Consider the following 21,517-nt stretch of genomic DNA (forward strand, 5'->3'; position numbering starts at 1 on the left):
TTTCCTGAGCCGGAGCCTCATCCTGTTTAAGTTTTAGTGTTTGGAAGATAGCTGTAATAAGACTATCGACCATGTCCCGCGTTTTAGAAACGCTGTTCCCCTCTGAGCTAGCTTCCGAATGAGAATCATCGCCTGACTAAAGGCTGTCATCCGAGGAAGGAGAAGGAGGCCTGGGAGCGGAAGGGCCCTGCGAGCTCGAAGACGAAGTAGACAGAGCCCGCTTCCTAGAAGTCCTTCCCTGTCTGTCTCTCTGAAGGTCGCGGTCAGGTGCGGACGACTCACCCCGAGAGGTGGTCGGGGCAGAGGTGGCTGAGGATAGCTGAGGTAATCGTTCTAAGACCTGGACCAGCGACTGTGATACTTTTGTCAAGTCAGAAACAGACTGTGACATTGTAACGGCCCACTCCGGGGGGAGAGAGGAGGGAAGAGCGCCCTCCGCCCGGGACTCTGTGCGTTCCTGAGATGCTGACATAATGGAAGGACTGCAGGGGGGGCAGAATGGGGACGACTGACCCGATGCCCACTTCTTTTTACAGCGCGCACAGGCGTAATAGGTAGCGGTGGGCCTGAAGCCTCTGCTTCAGAGGGTTGGGCATAAGTGAATGGCCTGAAGCCTCTGCTTCAGAGGGTTGGGCATAAGTGAATGGCCGCAGAAATTAGGGAATAACTGCCGAGGAGAGCTAATCCCTGTCCCAGAGCCGAGCCTACCGAGATTCTGTGCGAGCAGCAGAAGAAACGCCGAAGTGTCCCCCAAGCAGCGCAGGAAGGAGTGAAAAACCAGGAAATCCTTGTGCTGGAAGATGGGGGCGGAGCTTAGCGGCTGCGCCGTGATTGGCTAACGGCGACGGAGAGGGCATGGCAGAAAGGGGAGGCTGGCATCTCAAAGAGAAAGAAGCCCTGTGATGGGCTAGAAAAGCCGCGCTGAAAAGAGCGCGCTCAGGAAGGGAGGAGGGAGCAGAGAAATTCCCCTCGCTGAGGGGAAAGTGAAAGTAAAAGTGACGGCGCCGCAGCCCCATGCCTACCCCGACATACCGCGCTCAGGAAGCAATATGACAGCGGTCCCCTGCTTGCGACGCTGCTGCGGTGAGTGAAGGGATCCCCAGAGTCTCCCTGACTAGAAAAGGGGGAGGGAAGGGACGCAAACAGCTGTGTGAGCGCGCGGCAGGCAGAAAGGGCGGGAGATTCAAAAACTGTGGACATGTAATCCCAAGGTCCAACTTCTCCCATGCACTGAAGCCTATGCGGGGCCGGAGGGAACGTACAGGCACTTACCTGACGTCCCTGAAGAGGATGACCACAGGGGCCCACGGGAAAACGGCAGGCCGCTGGGGGGAAGGGAGTCCTCTGTACCCGCATCCTGCAGAAGACGGCTTGAACCACCTGCGATCGCCGTCTTCCTCTCAGCCCTGTCCCGAGAGAGGGGTGAGGAGGGGGATTCGGCAAGGACCAGCCACCTGTCCACAACCCTTATCACCGGAAGGTGATAGGGAAAAGTCCTGCCTGCGGTACTGAGAGTTGCGATGTGGGTGACACCACACTGCTCGCTCAGCCGCATGATATAGGAAATCAGGGTGATAAGTATACCCTGTTTCCCAACGGAAAAAACCTAAAAGATAAAAGAAGAAAGGATTAAAAAGTTCAAACTAAACCCTGAAAGGAAAAATTGGATTAATAACTGCGGATCTGGGGAGATCCCGGTCCGCCTCCTACAGACACTAAGCACAAACTGAGGTGCTTGGTGCCTGTCGGTGGGTGTATACTGCCGGGGAGGAGTTAATTTTCTTGTTTTTGCATAGTGTCAGCCTCCTAGCAGCAGCAGCATACACCCATGGTATTCTGTGTCCCCCAATAAGGCGATAAAGAAAAAAATATTCCCCCAATAAATCCATTTTTTGGAAATAATAAAAAAAAACAATAAAAGTACACATATTAGGTATCGCCGCGTCCGTAACGACCCGCCCTATAAAACTGTCCCATTAGTTAACCCCTTTAGCGAACCCCTTAAAAAATAAAAATAAAAAACGAAGCAAAAAATGATTTATTATCATACTGCCAAACAAAAAGACGCATATAAATATCCATGGTACCGCTGAAAACGTCATCTTGTCCCGCAAAAAACGAGCCGCGACACAGCATCATCAGCTAGTTATAGCTCGCTGAATAAAGCGATGCAAAAATAACTATTTTTTATATAAAATAGTTTTCATTGCATAAAACCGACAAAAACATAAAAAAAGACCTAAATGAGGTATCGCTGTAACCGTACTGACCCGAAGAATAAAACCGCTTTATCAATTTTACCGTACGCGGAACGGTGTAAACGCACCCCCCCAAAAGAAATTCATGAAACGCTGGTTTTTGTTCATTCTGCGTCGCAAAAATCGGAATAAAAAGCGATCAAAAAATTTCACGTGCCCGAAAATGGTACCAATAAAAACGTCAACTCGTCCCGCAAAAAATAAGACCTCACATGACTCGGGGTCAAAATACGGAAAAATTATAGCTCTCAATATGTGGTGATGCAAAAACTATTTTTACAATAAAAAGCGTCTTTAGCGTACGACAGCCGCCAAACATAAAAACCGCCATAAATAGTAAATCAAACCCCCCGTTATCACCCCCTTAGTTAGGGAAAAATAATAAAATAAAAAAAATGTATTTATTTCCATTTTTCCATTAGGGTTAGGGCTAGGATTAGGGGTGTGTTGGGGTAGGGTTAGGGCTAGGGGCCTGTTGGGGTTCGGGTTGGAGTTAGAATTGGGGGTTTCCACTGTTTGGGCACATCAGGGGCTCTCCAAATGCAACATGGCGTCTGATCTCAATTCCAGCCAATTCTGAGTTGAAAAAGTCAAATGGTGCTCCTTCCCTTCCAAGCTCTGCTATGCGCCCAAACAGTGTTTTACCCCCACATGTAGGGTATCAGCCTACTCAGGACAAATTGCAAAACAATTTTTGGGGTACAATTTGTCCTGTTACCCTTAGGAAAATAAAAAATTGGGGGCAAAAATATAATTTTTGTGGAAAAAAATGATTTTTTTTTATTTTCACGTCCGAGTGTTATAAACTTCTGTGAAGCACTTGGGGGTTCAAAGTGCTCACCACACATCTAGATAAGTTCCTTAGGGGGTCTCGTTTCCAAAATGGGGTCACTTGTGGGGGTTTCCACTGTTTAGGTACATTAGGGGCTCTCCAAAGGCAACATGACACCCGCAGACCATTCCATCAAAGTCTGCATTCCAAAACGTCACTACTTCCCTTCCGAGCCCCGACGTGTGCCCATACAGTAGTTTTCTCCCACATATGGGGTATCAGCATACTCAGGACAAATTGGACAACAACTTTTGGGATCCAATTTCTCCTGGTACCCTTGGGAAAATAAAAAAATGGTGACTAAAAGATCATGTTTGTGGAAAAAATACGAATTTTTTATTTTCACGCCCGGGCGTTGTAAACTTCTGTGAAGCACTGGGGGGGGTCAAAGTGCTCACCACACATCTAGATAAGTTCCTTAGGGGGTCTAGTTTCCAAAATGGTGTCATTTGTGGGGGGGTTTCCACTGTTTTGGTACATCAGGGGTTTTCCAAACGCGACATGGTGTCCGATCTCAATTCCAGCCAAAAACGTCAAATGGCGCTGCTTCCCTTCCGAGCTCTGCCATGCGCCCAAATAGTGGTTTACCCCCACATGTGGGGTATCAGCGTACTCTGGACAAATTGCACAATAACTTTTAGTGTCCTGTTACCCTTGGGAAAATAAAAATTGGGGTGAAAAGATCATTTTTGTGAAAAAAATATGATTTTTTAATTGTACCGCTGTACCTTATAAACTTCTGTAAAGCCCCTGTGGGTTCAAAGTTCTCACCACATATCTAGATAAGTTCCTTGGGGGGTCTAGTTTCCAAAATGGGGTCACTTGTAGGGGGTTTCCACTGTTTAGGTACATCAGGGACTCTCCAAACGTGACATGGCGTCCAATCTGAATTCCAGCCAATTTTGCATTGAAAAAGTCAAACAGCGCTCCTTCCATTCTGAGCTCTGCCATGCGCCGAAACAGTCGTTCCCCCCCACATATCAGGTATCTGCGTACTCAGGACAAATTGCACAATAACTTTTGCAGTTCAATTTCTCCTGTTACCCTTGGTAAAATAAAAAAAATTGAACCTGAAGTATTTTTTTTATGAAAAAAAAGTAGATGTTCATTTTTTTTTAAATATTCAAAAAAATTCCTGTGACGCACCTAAAGGGTTAACAAACTTCTTGAATGTGGTTTTGAGCACCTTAAGGGGTGCAGTTTTTAGAATGGTGTCACTTTTGGGCATTTTCTATCATATAGACCCCTCAAAGTAGCTTCAAATGTGATGTGGTCCTAAAAATAAAATGGTGTTGTAAAAATGAGAAATCGCTGGTCAACTTTTAACCCTTATAACTTCCTAACAAAAAAAAATTTTGGTTCCAAAATTGTGCTGATGTAAAGTAAACATGTGGGAAATGTTAGTTATCAAGTTTTTTGTGTGCCGTATCTCTGTGATTTAAGGGCATAAAAATTCAAAGTTGGAAAATTGCGAAATTTTCAAAATTTTCGCCAAATTTCCGTTTTTCTCACAAATAAACGCAAGTTATTTGAATGAAATTTTACCACTAACATGAAGTACAATATGTCACGAGAAAACAATGTCAGAATCACCGGGATCCATGGAAGCGTTCCAGAGTTATGACCTCATAAAGGTACAGTGGTCAGAATTGTAAAAATTGGCCCGGTCATGAACGTGCAAACCACCCTTGGGGGTGAAGGGGTTAAAGAGAATCTGGCAGCAGGCTTTTGCTGTGTAATCTGAAGGCAGCATGAGGTAGGGTCCAAGACTTTTTCAATACAATGAGTGTTTTTACAGCAAGAGATCATCTCTGCCTGGACTACAGCGCTCATGAGCCCTGGTGGAACTGTGTCCCGAGCACTGGTTGGCAGCTTACGGTCACTGTGCAGTGTACACAGAGAGCTGTCCTGCGCTGCTCTCAGATGAGCTAGCAAAAACCGGGTGACAGATTCCCTTTAAAAGAGATGACCATCAACTTTCTGAGATAGGGATACACTTATAAATTGATCTCCATTCATCTGCCTTTACACTACATTATATAGAAAGAGGAAATCTGGATTGGGACTTTATGATCAGTGTGTTTTCTGCAGTGCAATTATTCTGCTCAATTTTGACAAACTAATTGTTTAATCTTTGTAGTTTATTTCAGTTATGGTGTGTTTTTTTCTTTTATCTGTAAAACACACTGACTCTGTCCCTCATTATTTTATGTGAATTTTTAGATTTTTAAAATTTAAAAGAAACTTTTTTTTTGTTTTTGTTTATGACTCCACAGCACGCACAAGAAAGGGGATAAATGATCGATTACGGCAGAGAATGCTGACCTCCCCTCTGGCTGTTTCAGGTTCCCTGAATCCACATCCTGCGATACAACAGACCTCTACCCCAATATTGGCTACTCAGTATGTTTTACGACCTCTACACACACCAGGTGCCTTACAACCTATCGCCAGCTCTTCAATCGTAGCAGAAACTACTGCACAAAGCAATAACTCTACCTCCAGCAGCCGTGAGTTCATCTGTCTTTACAGCAAACGTGATTGATGTATTACTCCTGATTTTAAAGGGGTTGTCTAGGACTATAACATTGGTGACGTATCCTTAGGATTGGTCATCAATGTCTGGTTGGTGGGGGTGCGACACGCAGCTCCCCCATGAATCAGCAGTTCCTGGTGTCTGTGGCACTGCACAGCTCCGTCAAAGGAATAGTGGCTGCGGCTGGGTACTGAACATCCACCAGTTATTGATTTGAATAGGTGTTGGATGTACAATAACCCTCAACACCTGATCGGGGGGGTGTAGCGTGTCGCACCACCACCGATCATATATTGTTGACCTGTCCTAACGATATGCCATCAGTGTTAAAGTTCCAGACACCCCTTTTAATACTCGCTAAAATTTCATAAATCTCATCACAAATTGCATTAACGTCAGAGGGATCCCCTACAATATGTCAGCATTGATGCAAATGTGAACAAAACCCAATATACTTGATTTGTAAAGCGGTTAAAGCTCAGGCTCTACTGCTGCGTTGGGGGCTCTGCTTATTTTCCCCTTTCACATCCATGTGAAGAGTCTGTAGATGTGCGTGTTGTGTGCACAAATGGTAACTGTACAGTCACATCTGCTGGCATTATGATCTAGAAAGTTTGCCAACTTATACGATATTACACTGTTAAAACCTGTAGAGCATTACTGAACCTAAAACAATAAATTGCATCACTAATAATCTGTCTTTCTGGCTTAGTTGTCGAAGCAGCACACAAAAAACCTCTGCTCACAGCCACCGCTTCTCCTGTGAGACGTAAACAGTGAGTTCTTCTATCCTATGTTTCTATGATAACACTGCATTTAGTTTTCCATGGAATAAAATACTAGCTGCTTATTATAACGTTTAATTTTTGCAGAGATATTCAAAGGAGGAGACGGGCGGCTACAGCAGAATCCGATGGAGACACAGGTGAAAATGGTGACAACCTTCAGGCCATCATCGATAATGACTTTCCTGTAAGTGGATTGTAATAGGTTGATGCTCTTTTTAATGTTAAATTGCATAGAATCTTAGAATGTGAGAATTGGAAGGGACCTCCTGGGTCATCGTGTCCAACCCCCTGCTCAATGCAGGATTCACTAAACCATCTCAGTCAGATGTCTCTCCAGCCTCTGCATGTTTTTCCTTCTGCACCCAATGTTTAGCTTTACTTGTTTGTGTTACCTTCCCCTTTTTCCAAAAGTTGTAACTTTTTTTTATTTTATCTTCAACATAGCCGTATGAGGGTTGTTTTGACTTTTTGCTGGACAAGTTTGTAATTTTGAATAACTTCAATAATAAGAAAAAGAAGCGGCGAACTCTATGGTCACATATCTTCAGTATGCGTGCATGCAGTAAAGTATAGTTCCCTTAGAAGGACCTGAAGGTGTGATCATCCGATCACCTGTGCTATTCATAGTAGTGTATCACCGGCCGTAAGTCGTCGTTCACAGGAGTATGGTAATGACAGGCACGACAGGGGTCATCAGCAGACCGCTTGCTGTCATGACAACCCATTGGCACCCTTGCAACAATGAATGACACACTTCTGGCCAGCACGTGTTAAATCCCACTGTCAGTGATTGACAGCGGGATTTAACTGGTTAGCAGCCGCTAGTGGAGCTCCAATCCACCCGCGGGCTGTTAAAGGCACATGATAGCTGATTAAATTCTCATCCTCCCCAGACATGGTTCCACTTAAGGGGGTTTTACACATAGCGATATCGCTATAACGTCACCGATTTTGTGACGTTATAGCGATATCGCTAGCAATATCGCTATGTGTGATACTTACCTCCGACCGGCTCCACTGCTGGTTATCGCTGATCGCGCGAGAATGTCCGGCTCCATTTCTCGTCGTCAGCTTCCTGCTGGGGCTTCCTGCTGTGACGACGAGCGACGCGTGGAGGCGGCAGGAGGACGTCAAGATCACTGTGTGTGAAAGGGGAGTATCGTGCGCTGCGTCGCTGCTGCATCGCTGTGAGATCTTTCTGTGTGAAAGCTCACTAGCGATCATTTAGCGATGCACCAGCGATCCTGACCGGGTCGGATCGCTGGTCGGATCGCTGGTGCATTGCTAAATGTAAAAGGGCCTTTAATCTGAGGACTCTTCTGCCCCCTTTTCAGGCTCCTGATGACCCTGCATCTCAGAAACCTTCAGTCTGTAGCTCCAGTATTCTTTCTGCTACAAATAGGATTAGCTGATTCACACTGAAGGAATGGAGAAAGCACAAATAGGGTCTTATCTGATAAACAGGGTACGAACAGTACTAAAATTCTACTCACCTGGTATAGGAGAGGTAAATCGCATATAATTGCCAGTCAGCTGCCGCACATCCACAGGCCATACCAGTGACCGCAGAGATATATGAATTAATAGAGCTGTTTGGGATTTTATGCGCTGCTTAATATGACACACATTCGCTTGTACTCAAAAGATAGCTGTTTTATTCATATTCCCAACGCGTTTCAAAGTGAAATTCACTTCTTCCTCAGGATGATATCAGCCAAGCAGGATCTTATTTGGGCAGTGATAAACTACCTCCAAGTTAAGGACGAGTCAGTCACCTCTTCCCAGAAAGCAATTTCCTTTTGTCGGCACCGCAATCAACAGGTCGCCTTTCTTAACCATAAAGACTTTTGACTACACAATGGAGACGCCTTAATGGGTGCATACTTTTTCAAGGAGGCTTGAAGCAGCCTTATTGTTTGTGTAGGAATTGGTTGCCAAATGATCTACATCTCCTTCTGTGGACCCCCAAGTAGTTTGCCTCTCTACCGTGCCTCTTTCTGACGTAGCACTCCTCATTGATCTGCTTCATAAGGGTATTGGTTCCCTCTCAAGTGTTTTTTTTTTTTTTTTCCTCCCCGACAGCCGGTTATGTCATGCTTTTGCATTGTCCTAGGTTAGCAAGGCCCGTATGTTCTTAGCTAAACAGCTTCACTTGAGAATCTTCTCTCTTGATTACTACACACATCAAATTCTATTCCCTCATATCAACACACTTGGAGGCCTGTAGCAAAACTTTGGCTTTTAGGCATGCTGTTTGGCTCAGTTCCTGGTCTGCTGACTGGGGTCTAAAAGGTCCTTACAGGGCTTCTGTTCTCTGTAGCAGGCTCTTAGACAGGAAGTGTCTAGATGATCAAGGATGCTACTTGGGGCCAGAGAGCTCTGTTGCCCCAAATGATTGACGCTCTCTGCTTTCTAGATGCTACCAGACGTTTTGCTTCTTTCGTGACTCCTCCCGTGGTGGGCAACAGAAAGTCTGCCTGTTCCTCCAGCTCCCGGCAGCACTCTTTGAAATATAAACTTTATAGCATACCCGTCACAAGGCTCTCCACTTCAAGGTTTTCCACTTTATGAATATCTTCTTCCACCAACTCACTTTTTTGGGTGGTGGAACGTCTCCTCTCATTTAAAGAGGTTTGAATTGCTCCCGTAGACTACACTAAAGTAAAAAACCCTCAAAGATTAAGTTTGACTTGAGTTGGTACACATGCAGAACATAAATGCATGTTCACATTGGCCACAAAACATATAAAACCTACAAGAGAAAAAGTGAGCAAAAACCCTGCTGTAACGAAGTAAATAAAAAGCAAAAAGTGCATTATAATAAGTTTCCTTTTCCAGTAATACTTTTTTTGGTCAAAAAATATCATAAAAGCCATCCCACCACGTCAAGCTAACTGATCGGGGCGGTCCTACACTGTCTAATTTTAAAAACCCTACCATGTGTCAGTGTTGACCTCAGTGTGTGAATAAGGGCAAACAAAAGGACTGGGTCCAACCCTTTCTTTCTTCTGAACCATCCACAACTTTCAGTTGCAAGGAATCATTGTTCCTAGGGTGCCACTACAACCTACCTATTCAGAGTACCCAAAAATGACGGTCTGGTCAGTCCCATCCTGGATCTGCAAAAAATATAACATATTTGCGCAAGTCCAGAGAATTTGCTTGGAATCCCTCCCTTCTGTTGGAGAATTTTGCTTTGTGAACGGATTTTAATAATTCCAGATGTTTTTTTTAAAATGTGAGCGACCCATTTCACATGTCACAGATTTGTTACCTACTTATTTTTACTTTTTAGCAAATGGTGATTGAAAATGCCAGGGAAAAGATTTTAAGTAATAAGAGTCTTCAAGAGAAGCTGGCAGAGAATATCAACAAGTTTCTTGGAGGGTAAGATTGTGTGTGTAATATATATTATATATAATGGCGACAGTAGACACTCAGCTCATTGCTATGTAAATTATTCCTGGATACCTATTTGTTAACAATTCTTTATTTTTAAAACCGTACGTGTGATCCAACTCGGTGACCAAAACTTTCTTGAAATATTAATGATCTTACATCATGATGTCACTAAATACATCAAAAACAGAATAACAACTTGGTACCTAGACATAATAGGTTTGTCAGAAAATAATTTAATTCAGGCCAGGTTATCTAAATCTATCTGATGTGTAGTGGTATACAATAAGATATTGGGAGTTGGGCTATAGGTGAAAAGGAATAGATCACCCTATGAAATGGCTATCAAGCAAATACGTTGGGTATCTACTTTGGTAGGGGTTTCACTTGCCCAAAGATTCCATGTCTTAAGGAACTGTAAGGGTATGTGCACACGTTGCGTATTTTGATGCGTTTCCGCAGCGTTTTTTGGATGCGCGGAATTGCCTCAAATTTGAAGTGCGTTGTGCACATAATGTTAATGAATGGGAAAAGCAAAAGCGCTGTGCACATGCTGCTGAACATTCTGCGTGGAAACAAACAAATTTTTGGCCTCCTTCTCCCTCAGAATGCATGCATTTCTTTATCACAGATAACCATGGGTGTATGCTGCTGTGTCTAGGAGACTGACACTATGCAAAAAAAAAGGAAAAATACCTCCTCAGCGGTATACACCCACCGACAGTCACAAAGCAACTCAGTTTAAGCTTAGTGTCTGTAGGAGGCGGACCTGGATCTGATCCCAGATCCACAGTTTTTTCCCTTGCAGGTACCCTGTTTTTATTTATTTATCCTTTCCCTTTGGTTTTTCAGGTTCATCGTCTAGGATAGCGATGTGTAATGTCTCACCCTGTTTTCCTGCATGTATGCGACTGAGAGCAGTGTGTCACCCACATCGCCCACTCTCGGACCCGCAGGCAGGACTTTATCCCCTGTCACCCTTAGGGGTGCTTCAGGGCGATTACCGGTGGCCAGTCCTTGCCTTTCGCCTCCTCATCCCTCTCCTCGGAGAGGGCAGAGAGGAAGACGGTGGTCACCAGCGGTGACCTTCCCCGTTCTTGTAAGGGGTTGAGGCTGTCTTCTGCACCGTCTGGAGACTCTGCTGGATGGAGCATCTCCGATACCAGTGACCCTCTCCTATCTGAGGGCTCCTGATGTGATCCTCTGCTGTGAAGAGGTTTCGTGGACTCACTTGCAGGTAGCTATGTTTCCTTCTCCATACCCCCTGCGGTCGGGTGCCCTTTCCAGCAGCTATCCCGTTCCTCTCCTTTATTCATCGTTTCAGGGCTGGGAGAGCACACTGCAGAGCACCTTTATTTTGGTCCCTCCGTAGGGCCCGACCTTCTTATTCTTTAGATGTGGCATTTTTACAGCCCGACAGCGCCCCCTACATCAGAGCGCACTTCCTGCTTTCCCGCTCTTTGTTGTTCCTCCTCTTGTTCTGCGTGTGTTGGCGCCAATATTTTTACTATAATCCCCCCAGCGTCACAGGGGGAAGAGCTCCCTCTTCCCCTGTGTCTGTCCCGGTCTGGCCACGACCCCTTACTCTTCCTCCAATGGCGAAGGCACTTTCACTTTTCCTGGGCGGCAGATCTTCTAGAGCTGACCATGCCTCTGGCACGCCAGCCTATCAGATCCCTTCTTTCCCCGGATGGAAAATAAGCCACGACGTTCGCAGGGACTAATCGGAAAGAGTGTCTAGAAAGAGGGCTCTCTGGGCCCCTCTGCATCTTCCAGGATGCCCCGCTCTCCCCATACCTCCTCGGAGGAGGCGTTTGAGTCGGACATGGATTCCCAGTCCGGATCTGAGTTTGATTCGGACTAGACTCCCAAGATTGTAGGACATGGTTTATAGTCTTATTTTGGCTATTACTCAAACCCTTAAACTAAAAGAGGATGAGGCTCCCGCTCAGGAACACTCCGTCTCTTTCAAACGGGTAAAACTTCCTCCTCGGACCTTTCCCAGTCATAAAGAGTTTGAGACGACAATGGCCAAACACTGGAAGCATCCTGAGAAGCGTTTCCCCAGAAGGAAACAGCTAGATATTCTGTATCCCTTTAGTACAGACCTTGTCAGTAAATGGGCAGAGTCCCCTAAGGTGGACCCGCCGGTCTCGCACCTGTCCTCAAACACAGTTCGGTATCTGCCAGATGGTGCGTCTCTTAAGGACGCCACGGACAGGCAGATTGAGTCGTTGGCCAAATTGGCTTTCAAAGTGACTGGTGCCTCCCTCTGCCCCAGCTTCGCGTCCACTTGGGTGGCGAAGTTTGTCTCTGCCTGGGCCAAAATACTTCGCCGTAGCATCGGCTCCCACGGAGGAGCTGGTGGACTTGGTAGACCAGATTGTTCACGCCGGCAAATATCAACTATTCCACCAGAGCGAGCAGTAACTTTATTGCTATACGCCGCATCCTTTGGTTGAAGGCGTGGAATGCAGATCCAACGTCTAAGAAGTCACTCACCAATCTGGCCTTTCAGGGTTCCAGACATTTTGGGTCCAAGCTAGACCAAATAATTTTGGATTCTACCGGGGGGAAGAGTACCTCTCTTCCCCAGTCAAAGCCCAAACATCCCTTCAATAGGAAAGGGCCTCTGCCTTTCCGTTCCTTTCTATCCTTGTCCGGGAATTCTTCCCTGCAGGATCCCTCGTCAGCCCCTGGGGAGAGAAGGAAACCATCCTTCAAAGGCATCGGTATGGCCATCCTTGCTCCAAGGGGATTCTCATAATCCCTTACCTGGACTATCTCCTGATCAAGGGGCCGTCCCGCCGAGACTGCAACCATAGTCTTCAGATCACTCTGGACACTCTGACCCGTCTCAGCTGGATAGTCAACAAACAAAAATCCTCCCTGACCCCAGTTCAGCTCTCGATCTTCCCGGGTATGGAGTTCGACACGTTCCAGGCCTGGGTCTTTTTTCCGAAGGAGAGGTTTTCGTCTCTCCACCAGGGAATCCACTCTAGGGCAACCTGTCCCTCTGCCCTTACGGTCCTGCATGAGGGTTCTAGAGAAGATGGTTGCCTCCATGGAAGCTGTGCCGTACGCCCAGTTCCACTCCCGTCCTCTTCAGTTGGCCCCCTTGTCCGCCTGGGACAAGAAGACCGCCTCCCTGGATAGTCCACTACGTCTGCCCTTCAAAGAGAGGCAATCTCTGACTTGGTAGACGTTATCCGCCTCAGTCCTGTGCAAGAGGTCATTTCTCCCGCTTCGGTGGCAGGTCATCACCACCGACACAAGGGTCGGGGAGCGGTCTTCCTTCATCACACCGTGCTGGGTCACTGGAACGCTCAGGAAGCCCTTCTCCCCATCAATCTCTTGGAAATCAGGGCAACCTTTCTTGTCCTCCGCTGGCAGTCCCTCCTCGTGGGCAAGCTGGTCCGCATTCAGTCAGACAACACCACGGCTGTGGACTACATAAATCATCAGGGAGGGACTCGCAGCAAACAGGTCACCAAAATTCTACGATGGGCAGAACGTCACATCCCTACCATATCAGCCGTTCACATTCCAGGAGTGGAAAATTGGGCAGCCGATTTTATGAGTCGTCAGGATCTCACATCAGGCGAGTGGTCTCTCCATCCCGCTGTCTTCCACCAAATATGCAAGAGATGGGGCACTCCGGATGTCGACCTAATGGCATCTCAGGTGAACCACAAGGTTCCTCAGTTCGTAGCCTGGTCCCTGGATCCCATGGCCATCGGTTACGATGCCCTAGTGATCCCTTGGTCCCAGTTTCAGCTACCTTATCTTTTCCCACCTCTCACCTTGATTCCGAGAGTCGTGAAAAGATAAAGGCAGTTCTGCCTTCCTTCCTTCTAAGGAATTCCCGTTCTCTTGATAGCTCCAGACTGGCCAAGACGGGCCTGGTATGCAGAGCTCGTGAACATGCTCACGGACGTCCCCGGGAGGCTTCCAGACCGTCCGGATCTTATCTCGCAAGGCCCCCTCTTCCACCCGAGTTCTCAGTCTTTGAGTTTAGCAGCATGGCCCTTGAAGCCTCAGTCCTGAAGGAAACTATGATTAAGGCGAGATAACAGGCATCCTCGCGCATCTACCACAGATGTTGGAAGGCCTTGTTTTGGTGGTGTGAGGAAAACGGTTTGTTTCCAATGTCCTTCTCTCTTCCTTCCATCCTTGGCTTTCTTCAAGTGGATCTTGACTCGGCCTCTCGCACAGTACCCTTAAAGGACAGGTGTCAGCCCTGTCAATTCTCTTCCAGAGAGATATGCCTTTCCGTCCCAGATGAAGACCTTTCTTCAGGGTGTCGCCCACCTGGCGCCACCTTTCCATCCTCCGATAGATTCATGGATCTCAATCTTGTTCTCGGCGCTCTTCAGCGTGCGCCCTTTAAACCCATCCAGGATGTCTCGTTCTCTCTTGTCATGGAAAGTGGCCTTCCTAATCGCCATTACGTCTTTCAGGAGAGTTTCTGAGCTAGCGGCACTGTCGTGTTGTTCTCCTTTCCTGATTCTGCACCAGGGCAAAGTAGTCCTTCATCCTGTTTCTTCCTTCTTGCCCAAGGTGGTTTCTGCCTTTCACATCAATGAAGACAGTGTCCTTCCCTCTCTATGTCCTTCTCTGGTTCATCCACTGGAAAAGTCCCTCCACAAGCTGGATTTGGTCTTTCACTTCGCTAGGGTGGATGGCACAATATCATGGAAAATTTGTGTTGGTGCGTTGTCATAGGATAGTTATGGCATCTCTTGTCTTAATTAGAATGACTGATGTGTCAAGTGAAGCTCGGGAGACCACAGTCTGTCTCTCGGAGGACCTGTTGGTCTTTGTTTGGGTCTTAAAGCTCTGTCTACTCTTTCTAATATAATGGTTTCAGCTCTTTCCAAGCGCACCATAGAAGCAAAGATTTCTTTTGAAATTTTTTCTAAGATGTGTGGAGCAAAGGAACTCTGGGACCCCTTTATTTCTTAGATTACTCTGTCGCCTTATTGGGGGACACATAACCGTGGGTGTTATGCTGCTGTCCACTAGGAGGCGACACTATGCATAATCTGAAAAAGATTAACTTTGGCTCCTCCTCTGCAGTATACACCCCTGGACGGCGTTAGCCTTCTCCAGTTTTTGCTTGGTGTCGCATGAGGCACACCTAAGATTTTTTTTTTTTTACTCCGTCTTTTTCCTGGATTTTTTTCCAAAGGACTACAGATGAAGAAAAGAGGGTCTCCAGCGAGACTCCCGGCATGGCTCCCTCCTCGGTCCCCTATTAGGGGTACCCGGTTGAGGTCGAGGTGGCTATTCCCCATGTCGCTCCCTCACCAGTCCCTCGGGTACTGGTTCGAGGTCGAGACCCCCCTCCTTCCTCAGTTCCGTCCGGCTCTGGGTCGAGGTCGAGGCGACGATGAAGCCCCCTGACGGTGACAGCAGCACCCTCCCTAATCCCCCTCTGGGGGTATTAGGTTGAGACACCGCAGGTAGGGCCTGTACCTGGCACCAGGGACCCCAGTCCACCTGTGGGCGCCTTTTGGGACCGGGGGAGGTGCAGCGAGGCACTGCACTTATCAGAGACCGGGCTCCCTGCGCCCCGGTCTCTGCAGCAATGGCGCCCCAAGGGACCCTCCACAGGGCCCCAGTCACATATATGGCCCCACCGCCAGCCCTCCTTTTATTCTGGGGGGTCTGGTTTAAATCTGACCCCCCCCGCGGACGACCGCGCCGTCCTGGAGCCCTGCTGGGCAGGAGACCTCAAATTTAGGCCGCGGCTTCGGCCTAGCCGAAGTCGCCGCCCCATTCCCGCCCCCCCGGATGACGAAAATGACACTGCAGTGTAGAAGGGGCGGATCGAGGCAGGAGGGGCGCGCTTTTACATGGCCCAGCGCGCCCTTTTCCAGCTCTCCGCCCCCTTCCCTCTCCACCTCAGAATCCGGTGGCCATCTTGCTGCACCTGGAAGAACGCAGCACAGCAGTCTCCGGGGGGGGGCACAGGACGTGGGACTTATCAGCGCTGGACCTAAGGGGGAGCACCGGTGGGGTAAGATCACAGCTGGGTCCTTGGTACTCAGCTGTGAATTCCTATACCATATAGCGCTCTTCTACTCCTTTCCTCTGCGTAGATACCCCTGTAGGGCCTCCACTAATCAGCCTAGGTACTATGTCGGGCTCAAGGAAAAGAACCAGGCAAGACTGCTTTTATGCAGTCTGCACAGCCTGCAAGGCCACTCTCCCCAGCGGCAGCACGTACCCGCACTGCCGGGATTGTACCCAAAAAACAGGATCAGAACCCCAAGAAGTCCCTACCAACGCTTCTGCGACCGCTACTGCGCCGGAATGGGCGACTCAGATGTCGCAGTCTATGACACAATCTATAGATAACCTGACCTCCACATATCTGCAGGGTCATGTCTCGGCTATGAACGTTACCCAGCAAAGGGATGTCCGGTCTCATGATCAGGGCGCTTCCGACAGTTCGAGGCGTAAGCGGACCCACAGGTCGCGTTCATCTGCGTCCTCACATAGCAATAGGTGTTCCCCCTCCAGGGAAAGACACAGTGGCCTCAGGTCACCGAGGCCGTCCCCTGATAGAGAAGGACAATGCGGATCTCCACAACGATCCCAGACCACGGGAAACCTCCGCTCTAGTTCGCCCGCTAGGGAGCTCCTTAGCGATGCGCAGGACTCAGAGGGCATATGTGACTCCAATTCAGATAACGAAACAGAGAACGCTTTGCTCCCTTGTCCCCCTAGCAATACTGCGATAGTTGAGGATATCGTCTCTTCCATCCTTTGGGTGCTGGACATTTCAGATCCAACCCCGGAAGCACCAGAACACAAGATTTCCTTTGAAAGTGTTCAGAAACCATCGAAGGTCTTCCCTAATCACCCAGAATTTCAAAAAATCCTTTCTAAGCATTTTTCGCAACCTGAGAAAAAATTCGCCAATCGCAAGTATTTGGAAGCAAAATACCCCTTTCCACAGAAAGACACCAAGGATTGGACAGATCCGCCTGAAGTGGACCCTCCAGTCTCTAGGCTTGCAGCACAAACGCTTCTCTCGCTGCCGGACAGTTCAACCCTCAAGGACACAGCAGACAGACAAGTCGAACGCATGGCTCGTTCAATCTTTGAAACGGCAGGTGCCTCTTTGGCTCCCGCATTTGCTTCAGTTTGGGCAGCCAAGGCCATCATGGCTTGGGCTGATCTATTGCAAAAGGGCCTTCAAGCTTCAAATCCTCAGGTGGTGCAAATTGCAGTGGTGGCAGATTACATGGTCCATGCAGCGTTGGACTCTGCAAGAGGAATAGCATCAAACGCCATCACAATCCGGCGTATTCTCTGGCTAAGAGAATGGAAAGCAGATGCGGCCTCAAAAAAGTCCCTAACAAACAGGGCTGTGGAGTCGGAGTCGGAGTCTGAGTCGGTGCTCATTTTGGTGGAGTCGGAGTTGGAGTCGGTATAAAATGGACCGACTCCGACTCCTAAAATATATAATAAATTGGGTACTGTAATTCAATGCAGGATGTGCTGAATATTTTTTCATAGGAGTTTGGGAAAGTTATGAAATGTCCTATAAATGGCTGTTATATTCCTGATCTAAGGCTACATTCACACACAACGTTTTTCCTGTGTTTTTTGAGGATACGTTTTTCAGCTGCAAAAGCTGATCATCTTTTTAAAAAACTGCATCACCTGAAAGGTTTTTGCGCTCATAGATAATGTTTTCAATAGCAAAAGCAGATTAGAAATCTGCTCTATCTATATATCCATTTATCCATATCTGTCTATCCATATCGTATCTGTACCAAAAAGAATGAAAACCGGGTAGTACACCAATATATATTCTGTTCTATCTAAACATCTTGATTATTGGATCATAAAAATGATTAAATGTCTGAGGTTCACATTGTACTACAATAAATTTTTCACTTAAATATAAGCAATATGTGTGGGAGTCAGAGTCGTGGAGTCGGAGTCGGTGTAAGGGAAATTGAGGAGTCGGAGTCGCAGGTTTGGCTTACCGACTCCACAGCCCTGCTAACAAATCTCCCGTACTTCAGTGGCCGTCTTTTCGGTGAAAAGCTGGATACAATGATATCCAATGCTACCGGGGGCAAAAGTACTTCCCTCCCTCAACTAAGACCAAAACGCACGTTTAAAAGGCGTAATCAATCTCGTTTCCGATCCTTCCGGAATTCTTCAGGCTGGTCCGTCTCACGCCCAGCACAAAACCGTAATCGTTCCCCCCCGCAGGGACAACACACGTGCGGCACAGAGGCCGGACAGGAACTGGCAATCAAAGGCAAGCCAGGCAAAACCTAAAGGCGGAAAACCTCAGACTTTTCCCTCATCCTGACTCATGCCCTCTGGAAGACACCCCACTTGTAGGCGGACGACTGCTACTCTTTCAGCAGGTCTGACTGCCTATTACAGACGACAAGTGGGTCAAGGAAATAGTGTCTTCAGGATACAAAATCAAGTTTACTACCAGCCCACCGCACAGGTTTTTTCCCTCTGTCCCTCCAAAATCCCCGCTCAAAGCTCAGGCCTTCCGTCAAGCGGTTTCTTCCCTCCTGCGAGCAGGAGTCATAGTGCCAGTCCCAGCAGAAGAGCGTTTCCGAGGGTTCTACTCCAACCTGTTCGTGGTGCCCAAGAAGGGAGGCAGCGTCCGACCCATACTAGACCTCAAGCAACTCAACAAGTACGTTCGGGTTCGTCACTTCCGCATGGAATCCCTCCGCTCAATCGTTGCGTCTATGGAAAAAGGAGAATATCTTGCCTCCATAGACATGCAGGACGCATACCTGCATATACCGATTGCTCCCGCCCATCAGAGGTTTCTCAGATTCGCAATCAACCAAGACCATTACCAGTTTGTGGCCCTCCCGTTCGGTCTCGCCACGACTCCCAAAACATTTACAAAGGTCATGGCAGCTACCATGGACGTTCTGCACTCCAGAGGCATAGTAGTTGTTCCATACCTGGACGACCTTCTCATCAAGGCCCCCACCCTCAAGGACTGCGAGGTCAACGTCTCGATCACGATCGACACTCTGACGCGCCTGGGATGGTTAGTCAATTTACAGAAGTCCTTGACTACCCCGAGTCAGTCTCTGACCTTCCTGGGGATGCTTTTCGACACCTCCAAGGGTCTGGTGATCCTCCCCAGGGACAAGGCACTGGCTCTCCGTCTGGGAGTTCACACACTCCTCCGCAAGTCCCCCAGATCTCTCCGGTATGCCATGAGAGTACTTGCAGGATGGCAGCAGCAATGGAGGCGGTACCATTTGCCCAGTTTCACCTCAGACCCCTTCAACTGGCCATCCTCAAGTCCTGGGACAGGAATCCGTTCTCCCTCGACAGGGAGTTCCGGTTATCAGCAAACACCAGGAGGTCCCTGCACTGGTGGCTCAAGCCAACCTCGCTTGCAAGGGGAAAATCCTTTCTCTCCGGTCAATGGAAGGTTTTGACCACCGACGCAAGCCTTATGGGTTGGGGAGCGGTGCACCTACATCACAGAGCGCAAGGCAGGTGGTCACCAAGGGAATCGACCATGCCCATCAACATCCTGGAAATTCGGGCCATCTTCCTGGCGTTGAAAGCCTTCCATCACTTGCTGGCAGACTCTCATATCAGAGTACAGTCGGACAATGCCACGACAGTGGCATATGTGAACCATCAAGGCGGCACCCGCAGCATCCAGGCGATGACCGAAGTAACGCGTATCCTACAATGGGTGGAGGCTGCAAGGTCGGTACTCTCCGCGGTCCACATTCCGGGTGTGGACAACTGGGAAGCCGACTATCTCAGCCGACAAGGAATGGACTCGGGGGAATGGTCTCTCCATCCCGAAGTCTTCTGTCAGATCTGTCATCGTTGGGGGACCCCGGACGTGGATCTGATGGTATCCCATCTCAATGCCAAGGTTCCCAACTTCATGGCCAGGACGCACGATCCGTGGTCGCTCGGAGCAGATGCCCTGGTTCAAAACTGGACCCAGTTCTAGCTTCTGTACATTTTTCCACCCCTCCCCCTGATCTCCAGAGTCCTGAGGAAGATCAAACAAGAGGGTGTTCCCACCATTCTGATCGCTCCAGACTGGCCCAGGCGTACATGGTACGCCGACGTCGTGCAACTCACAGCAGACACTCCCTGGCGTCTCCCCACACGTCCCGACCTCCTGTCACAAGGCCCGTTCTTCCATCAGAACTCAGGGGCTCTCAATTTGACGGCGTGGCCATTGAGACCTGGGTTTTGACCTAAGCAGGTTTTTCACCGGATGTTGTTAAAACCATGATCAGGGCTCGAAAGCCAACTTCAGCCAGGATTTACTATCGTACCTGGAAGGTTTTCTTCACATGGTGCGACTCTCGTGGGCAGATTCCACTTCCCTATTCTCTTCCAAAGGTCCTCGGTTTCCTTCAGTCAGGCCTGGACGCTGGGCTATCCCTGGGCTCGCTGAAGAGCCAGGTGTCAGCGCTTTCAGTGCTCTTTGAGAGGCGTATTGCTAACAAGCCGCAAGTGAAGACTTTTCTCCAAGGGGTTTCCCGATTGGTTCCCCCTACAAACGTCCGTTGGAGACGTGGGACCTCAACCTGGTCTTGACAGTACTACAGTCACCTCCTTTTGAACCCCTTAGGGTGGTCTCACTCCGCTTTCTATCACAGAAAGTGGTTTTCCTGGTGGCAATCACCTCGCTATGCAGGGTGTCTGAACTTTCAGCTCTTTCCTGCAGACAACCCTTCCTGGTTTTTCATCAGGACAAGGTGGTTCTCCGTACAGTACCATCCTTCCTTCCGAAGGTCGTGTCCAGCTTCCACCTCAATGAGGAAATATCACTACCGTCTCTTTGCCCGGCTCCCGTTCATAGGGTAGAGAAGGCTCTGCATACGCTTGACTTTGTCAGGGCATTGCGTATTTACGTGTCAAGGACTGCTCCCTTCCGGAAGTCTGATTCACTTTTCCTTCTTCCAGAAGGCGTTCGCAAGCGCCTACCGGCTTCCAAAGCCACCCTTGCTAGGTGGATCAAGTCCACCATTCAAGAGGCTTACCGCCTCAACAATTCTCCCCTTCCGGCCGGTATCACGGCACACTCTACGCGGGCGGTAGGGGCCTCTTGGGCCATTCGGCATCAAGCCTCAGCACATCAAGTGTGTAAGGCAGCCACTTGGACTAGCCTGCACACATTTACAAAACACTACAGAGTGCATACCCAGTCCTCAGCGGATGCGAGCCTGGGTAGACGGGTCCTGCAGGCGGCAGTGCCCCAAGTCTAGGGGACTGTCAGCACAATATTCGTCCACTGCTCCCCACCCAGGGACTGCTTTGGGACGTCCCACGGTTCTGTGTCCCCCAATAAGGCGACAGAGTAAAGGAGATTTTTGTGTACTCACCGTAAAATCTCTTTCTCTTAGCCTTTAATTGGGGGACACAGCTCCCACCCTGCTGCCCTTGCGGGCCGTTGTTACGGTTGGGTTCTCATATTGTTGTTTGAGCCTGTTTATAGTAGCCTTTTTTTACAGGCATGGTTATGTTTCTGGTATATTCCTCCTAATGCTTTTGCACAAAACTGGAGAAGGCTGACGCCGTCCAGGGGTGTATACTGCAGAGGAGGAGCCAAAGTTAATCTTTTTCAGATTATGCATAGTGTCGCCTCCTAGTGGACAGCAGCATAACACCCACGGTTCTGTGTCCCCCAATTAAAGGCTAAGAGAAAGAG

At 48.4% G+C, this 21,517-nt stretch overlaps 1 protein-coding gene across 3 annotated transcripts in view; it reads left to right on the plus strand.

The window, feature by feature from the left end:
- NPAT (nuclear protein, coactivator of histone transcription) overlaps nt 1–21,517 on the plus strand; it is a 95,782-nt gene that overhangs the window by 12,320 nt on the left and 61,945 nt on the right. For all 3 annotated transcript variants that reach the window (XM_073582997.1, XM_073582998.1, XM_073582999.1), the window contains exons 6-9: nt 5,367–5,600; nt 6,339–6,402; nt 6,499–6,598; nt 9,710–9,801. In XM_073582997.1, coding sequence (XP_073439098.1) covers nt 5,367–5,600; nt 6,339–6,402; nt 6,499–6,598; nt 9,710–9,801 — 490 coding nt within the window. The remainder of the gene's footprint in view (nt 1–5,366; nt 5,601–6,338; nt 6,403–6,498; nt 6,599–9,709; nt 9,802–21,517) is intronic.

This window comes from Dendrobates tinctorius, unplaced genomic scaffold (assembly GCF_039654945.1).
Source record: "Dendrobates tinctorius isolate UK_male_01 unplaced genomic scaffold, ASM3965494v1 ptg000075l, whole genome shotgun sequence".
In the NCBI taxonomy this organism is placed as follows: domain Eukaryota; kingdom Metazoa; phylum Chordata; class Amphibia; order Anura; family Dendrobatidae; genus Dendrobates; species Dendrobates tinctorius.